Source organism: Echinops telfairi, unplaced genomic scaffold (assembly GCF_000313985.2).
Source record: "Echinops telfairi isolate 266 unplaced genomic scaffold, ASM31398v2 ScPeMD7_1;HRSCAF=3_0, whole genome shotgun sequence".
Lineage (NCBI taxonomy): Eukaryota > Metazoa > Chordata > Mammalia > Afrosoricida > Tenrecidae > Echinops > Echinops telfairi.
The window spans coordinates 72,732,348-72,739,935 of record NW_022103896.1 but is presented as its reverse complement, the minus strand read 5'-3'; the positions used below and the strand labels follow the sequence as shown (position 1 = coordinate 72,739,935).

The window sequence follows — 7,588 nt, the reverse complement described above, 5'->3', positions numbered from 1 at the left end:
GAGACCCCTCTGCAAGGGGTTAGGCAGTTATTTTATAGTCTTTGTTTAATTATTTCTATTTTCACAATTTCTTGTACGTTCATGCTATTGTCTTTTCTCACTTAGGTTCCTCTTGTCCTGTATGCATTTTACTAATCTGTATTAACCTGAATTAAATCTTTGGTTAGTCTATCAGACTTCCCAGGTAGCCCGAAATTTGGGTTGCACACCTGTGCAAGGGCTGATTTGTGGTTCCAATTTCTCAGTGACAATTCTCCTCCCTCTACTCATGCCAAAAGTTGACATAGTCAGTTTTCCTTGAGTCCATTGGAGGTAATAAGGAATTTTTATTTATACTTTACCTATATATTGAAGGCATGCCTGGTGGGAGAAGAATCTGCAATTAGACTTCCCACTGTGGAGTAGGCCTGGGCTTTGTTCTCTATTCTCCTTCCAAAAATGCTGTGAAAGTCAAAGTCATGGCTCACCAGGTTTGACAAATGGCCCTCGAGAGAACAGTGTGCTGCTCACTTTTCTGGGTTTCTGGCTTCACTCATGGTCTGGCTGAGGATTCCTTGCTTACTTTCTTTTGAAACTTTTTGTTGTGAATTGGGTTAAGGTTTACAGAGCAAATCAGTTTTCCATTCAACAATTCATCTACATTTTATTTCCTACCCATATCTACGGAGTACATACATTCCTTATGTTATTGTTCCCTTTATAGACATGTCTATTGTCTGGCTCAAAATTGAGTCACAGCGATGGAATAAGATTGATGGAACCTCAGACGCTATGGCCGTAAGTCACCCTTCAGACCTAGAATTGAGCACATGTATAAACCTGGTCTTTTCTTTATGATTTAAGTTTTGTTCCACATTTTTTCTCTCACTCTACGTAAGCCCTTCTAATGTGATTATTGCCCTCAAGTAGCCAGTGGTTATAGTCAAGTATCATGCCACTCCTCCAGTATTAGTCCTTGAAGCTCAGGTTCAGGTTCATTGGACTTGTTGTTTCCATGCGTGTTCAAGCGGCTATCTAGCTGAGAAGCAACAAAGCCCACATGGAAGAAGCACACCAGCCTATGCGATCATGAAGTGTTGAAGGGATCAGGTGTAAGGCATCATCAGAACCAAAAATCTTACCATAGTGAATGGGCCGGGGGAGTGCGGAGTGGAGATCCAAAGCCCATTAGTAGGTCACTGGAGATCCCCTTGCAGAGGGGTCTCAGGGAGGAGACAAGCCAGCTGGGTGTGATGTAGCAATGATGAAACATACAACTTTCCTCTAGTTCCTAAATGCTTCCTCCTCCCTCCCACCTCTCCCCACTATCATGATCCGAATTCTACCTTGCAAGTCTGGCTGGATCAGAGGATGTACACTGGTGTGGATGGGAGCTGGAAACACAGGGAATCCAGGGCGGATGATCCCTTCAGGATCAGTGGTGTGAGTGGCGATACTGGCAGGGAGGTGGGAGGTTGAGTAGAAAGGGGGAACCGATTACAAGGATCTGCATGTGACCTCCTCCCTGGGGGAAGGACAACAGAAAAGTGGGTTAAGGGAGACGTTGGACGGGGCAAGATATGACAAAATAATAATTTATAAATTATCAAGGGTTCATGAGGGAGGGGAGAGTGGGGAGGGAGGGGAAAAAATGAGGCGCTGATGCCAGGGGCTTAAGTGGGGAGCAAATGTTTTGAGAATGATGAGGGCAATGAATGTACAAATGTGCTTTACGCAATTGATGTATGTACGGATTGTGATAAGAGTTTGTATGAGTCCCTAATAGAACGACTAAAAAAAAAAGAAACACACACACAAAACTGTGGAAGGGGGAAAGGAAGGGAATAAAGAAAAGAGAAATAGGATAAAGGAAACAAACAAGAAAAGAAAAAACCAGAAAAAGAAAGGAAGCCAAGAGAATGGCAAGAAAATAAAAGAAAAGAGAAAACCTTTTCCATCTTGCTGTCTATTCATTTCTCCCTTTTTAAAATTTAACATTTTCATGTTGTTATTTTTGTTGTTTGTTTTGTTCTTTTGTTCTCTTGTTCTTGGGTGGTGCTCTTGCCAGCCGAGGAGGTTACAGGGTACATGGAATTCTGTTTAGATAGGCATGATCTGCCAGTTCAGGAGGTCAATGAGGGCAGATCAGGGCACCCAGTTCTGGATGGAGTTCTTGTTGGCCTAGAAGTTGCCTGGGGTCAAGGGACCTGGTCTCAGAAGGAGTTCCTTCTATCTCAGAGGACATTTAGGATATGTTGCCAGCTCAGAGGATGGCTGGATCAGGGTAACTGGACCCAGAACAAGTTTCTTACATCCCAGGGCCCAACTGGGAGTAGAGCACCTGCTTTGCTGACCTAAGGAGGCAGAGAGCACAGGTTTCCAAACTTGGGGTAACAGGAGCCTGGTGCCTAACCCACTATAGCATGCCTCTGATTTCAGGAGGACAGGGACTGAGCAGGGAGTGGGTCCTGGCTGCTGGGTGGGTGAGGGTGGGAGCAGACCACATTTCTGGCCACCATGAGGGTATGGGAAACAGGGGAAAGTGAATTTCTTTCTGGTTGCCAGTCACTGGTGTGGGGACTTGTGTGGTTTTGGATGAACAGAGAAAATTATAGAGTTTCATCCCAATCTGAATGTTGCTTGCAAAAATTCAAAATGGTGGTGCTATGTCAGGCCAGTTAGCATCATTGTTCCATTCGTTTCCTTGTTTTCCACTTTTATTCTACTTGTTCTCACAGTCAGTACTTGATTCACTTCTCTATCCTTTCTTCTGTAGCTCTGGGTTCCTGGATTTGGATCTGCTTCCTCTAGTTTCTTGTGTTTTTGGTGTAAAGGGTCTGGGTAGCCTGTCTTTCTAATTTACTATCTTGCTGGAGTCACTCAATTCCCTTTCTTTTCTGTCTGATTACTTTAAGAATATTTTAAAATTATATTTTATCCAGAATTGTTTGTTATTACCAGCAGTCTAGATACCCACCCTCTCAGATCCCTGGAAATGGAAATCCACATCATTTTCTTCTTATAACAAATCCACAACATTAATTACTTTATTTGAAATATGAGGATGATAGTGTCTACCTCATAGTTTGAGAGGAATAAGTTTTATTATACTGTTAATATCTTAATACTGTGCTTGACCTCTCAGTGTTTGCCCTTTTTATTATTTTTTTTAAGTGACACACTCACAGTCGTGTAAGTTGCTCTATCTTGCTATATTGGTATATAGTAATAATGCCATGGAATGAAGATATGAATAAGTTGAAATCTTGATAAATTGTTTTTCTATTATATTAAGAAATATCATCAGTTCTTTCCTTTTCAAAAATTTCCATTTCAATTGAGAACAAAGTGATTTAACATCATTCATAGCCCAGATCTTAATTGATAGAATGGTGGTTTATTGATACCCTTCATTACTTTGTACAGTTCTCGGGACAAAAACATTTGAACGTAATCTTGTACCTTAACCAAATAAAACTCTAAGGGGATATCCCACCCACATCCAGTGAATCGGTTCCGCCTCAGAGTGGCTGCATATAAGGTTGCCAAGGCTACAGAGAGTGACAGGAGCAGAGAGCCTCGACTTTTCTCCAGAAGAGCGACTGGTGGGTTTGAACTGCCGACTGTTTGGTTAGCAATCTAATGCTTACCTCACTGGGCCACCAGGACAAGATGAGCTTCTTTTACAAGAAACTACGCGATGTCATAATGACCATTCGCCATGGTCATGGAGTCAAATTGCATGACAAAGTCCTTTAAGAGTACCCAGATATGCTCACTGTCCATAATTTTTCTTCTCTTTAAAAATAATTTGCTTCCATCCAAGTAGCCACCCTCCAGAGTCCACTCGTTCTCTGGCACTTGACGGTTGGGATCCCTCAGGGACACTTCTTGAGCAGGTGCATCGTGATATTCTTCACGGCCAGCATGGTCTCTGTACACGTGGGCTTGATGAGCACCTCTGGCAGCAGAAAGCCAAAGTGCCCAGTGTCACGGAGTTCAAAAGCAAACGCATAGGGTATTCCATTTTTATAGGCCCAGTCCATTGAGTTTCCAGAGCTCACATCTGAAAGTTAAACAAACAAACAATGACCTCAATGCAATCAAAACTGAAACCAATCTTACTGCTGCAAATGGATTCAACCTCTGGTGTCCCCTTAGGAGAGAGTAGAATAGCTCCAGAAGGTTTCTAAGAGTGTAAATATTTACAGGTGCCTCATCTTTTGCCTGTGGAGTGCCTGGTGGGTTTGAACATCCAGCCCTGGAGCTAGCAACCTAAATGCTTAACCCAGTGAGCCCCAGGACCCATTAATCTCTACTAAAGAGTCTTTAATTTTCAAAATATGCACCTAATATCTGTTTACTGAATTATTCTAAATCTTCCAACTAAATACCACTTCAATAGGAATTATTTAATAGTAGTTCTATAGCGGTTTTGAAGATCCAGTTTAAGTATTAATACTTTCCCAGCATGATGGCCTCAAAATTACTCAATATGAATTCTAGCAGCACTCATTTCCACCCTCATTTATTCACTCATAAACAAACTCATTGTATGGATTGAATTGTGTCTCCTCAAAATATGTGTTGATTTGGCTGGTCCATAATTCTCAGTGGTTTTGCAGTTATATAGTGATGTAATGTAGCTATTGTTTAGTGAAGTTATTTAATGTCAATGTTGTGTAATAATATAGTCACTTCCCAGTTTGTAATCCCAGGACTTGCCAGTCAGTTTGTTATACTGTGGTGGCTTCTGTGTTGCTGGAAGTTATGCCACCAGTATTTCAAATAACAGAAGGGTCATCCAAAGTGAACATGTTTCAGCAGAGCCTCCAAACTAAGAACAGACTATGAAGAAGGAGCAGGCCATCTACTTTTGAGGAATTAACCCCCGAACATGCTATGAATGCAGTGAAACGTTTTCAGATACTGAAAATCTCACGAATAGTAGCTGAACATTGTCAGATAGAGTGTCAGAAGATGAGCCCCACAGGTCAGGCGGCACTCAAAATATGACTGGGGAAGAGTCTGATTCACAGTAGAGTTCTCACAATGGAGTCGGCTGTCATGACGTGGATGCAGTGAAGCCTCCTGGACCTTCATTTGCTGATGAGGCATGACTCAAGATGAGAAGAAACTGCTTCAAACATCTAGTAATAATTGAAATTTTGAATGAACAAGGTATGAATCTAGGGAAATTGGAAGTTATTAAAAATGAAATGGCATGTATAAAGATAGATATTTGAGGCATCAGCTGAAATGGAATAGTATCGCTATTTTGAATCATAAAATTGTATGGTTTACTATGCCAGATGACAGATGGGAGAGGAGTGGCATTGCATTCTCTATCAAAAGGAACATTTCAAGATTTATCTTTAAATGCAATGCTGTCTGTGATAGGATAATATCGATGAGCATACAAGGAAATTCAGTCAACACAGCTATTATTCAAATTTATGCACCAACTATGAAAGCAAATGAGGAAATTGAAGAATTTTACCAATGTCTTTAATCTGAAACTGATCAAACATACAATCATGATGCATTGATTATGATTTGTGATTGAAATGCAAAAGTTGGAAACAGAGGGAGGAATAGTAGTTGGAAAATATGTTGTTAGAAATGAAGCTGGAGATCTCATGATAGAATTTTGTAAGATCAATGACTTCTTCACAAATACCTTTTTTCAACAACACAAAAGATGACCACACATGTGGACTTATCCAGTTGGAATACACAGAAGTCAAAGTGACTACATCCATGGTAAGAGACAATGAAGAAGCTCAATATCACCAGGCCAAGGACAATTGTACAGACTATCAATTACTCATATGTAAGTTCAGGTTGAAGCTGAAGAAAATTAAAACAAGTCCATGGGAGCCAAATTATGACATTGTCCACAAGAGTCAAAATATGACATTGAATACATCCCACCTGAATCTCAAGAACATCTCGAGAATAGATTTGATTCATTGAACATTACTGACAGAAGACCTGATGAGCAGGGGGATGACATCAAGGACATCATCATATGTGAAGAAAGAAAAGCTCATTAAAAAGACAGGAAAGAGAAAACCTCAAATTGGATACCAGAAGAAACTCTGAAAACTGCTCTTAATTATAGGTTAAAGGAAATGGAAGAAATTATGAAGTCAATGAGCTGAACAGAAGATTTCAAAGGGCAGCTCAAGAAGATAAAGTATTATAATGAAATGTGCAAAGACCTAGAGTTAGAAAAAAAAGGAAGATCATGTTCAGTATACCTTATATTGAAATAATTGAAGAAAAAATCCAAGCTTTGAGTTAAAGATTGAAAGACTCTAAGAACAAAATATTGAATGATATAGGAAGTACCAAAGTAAGATGGAAAGAGTACACAGAATCACCTCACCAAAAAGAACTAGTTGACATTCAGCCATTCCAAGAAGTAGCATATTACTGAAGGAAGAACTCCAATCTGCCTTAAAAGCATTAGCCAAAAACAAGGCTCCAGGATTTAATGGTATACCAATTGGAATATTTCAACAAGCTGATAAAATACTAGAAGCACTCATTCATCTAAGCCAAGAAACTTGGAAAACAGTTACTTAGACAACTGGAAGAGATTCATATTTGTACCCAATCCAAAGAAACATGACCCCAAAGAATTCACAAATTATAGAACAATATCATTGATAGCACATAGAAGTAAAATTTTGCTGAAATCCATTCAACAATGGTTGCAGCAATACATTGAAAGGGAGTTATGGGAAACTCCAGCCAGATTCAGAAGAGGATATGAAACAAGGGACATTATTACTGACTTCAGATGGATCTTGGCTGAAAGCAGAGGATACCAGAAAGGTGTTTACTTGTGTTTTATTGAGTATAGAAAGGCATCCAACTGTGTGGCTCATAACAAACTAGGGATAGCCTTGAGAAGAATGGGAATTCCAGAATACTTAATTGTGCAGATCCTATACATGGATCAAGAGGTACCTGTGAGAACAGAACAAGGGAATATTACATGGTCTAAAATCAAGAAAGGTGTGTCAGAGTTGTATCCTCTCACCATACTTATTTGTCATTTACTGAGCAAATCATCTGAGAAGCTGAATTATATGAAGAAGAAAGTGGCATCAGGATTAGAGGAAGGCTTATTAACTATCTGTGATATTCAGATGACAAAGTTTAGCTAGCTCAGAGTGAAGAACACTTGAAGTACTTGGTAATGTAGAACAAGAATTGCCACCTTCAAAGTAAAAGAAAATAGAGGAAAGAACTAGAAGGCAAATGGGCATTTATAGAGGTCTAAATAAAGGCATGTACATATGTAAATATATTTATCTATGAGGATGGGTAAATAGATCTATGTGCATACTATATGGACATTGGGCCTCCACTCAAGTACTCCCTCAATGCAAGAATACTTTGTTCTATTAAACTGGCATTCCTTGATGCTCACCCTCTTGACACAATCACTGAAGACAGAATGAGTGCATAAGCAAATGTGGTGAAGAAAGCTGATGGTGCCCGGCTATCAAAAGATATAGCAGCTAGGGTCTTAAAGGCTTGAAGGTAAACAAGCGGCCATCTAGCTCAAAAGCAACAAAGCCCAAATGGGAGAAGC

General features: G+C 39.9%; 1 protein-coding gene across 1 annotated transcript in view; it reads right to left on the bottom strand.

Moving 5' to 3' along the window:
- Positions 1 to 3,406: 3,406 nt before the first annotated feature.
- Positions 3,407 to 7,588, bottom strand: part of CPA6 (carboxypeptidase A6) — a 380,767-nt gene continuing 376,585 nt past the window's right edge. The window contains exon 11 of the mRNA XM_004697528.2: positions 3,407 to 4,045. Coding sequence (XP_004697585.1) covers positions 3,858 to 4,045 — 188 coding nt within the window. The 3' untranslated portion in view covers positions 3,407 to 3,857. The remainder of the gene's footprint in view (positions 4,046 to 7,588) is intronic.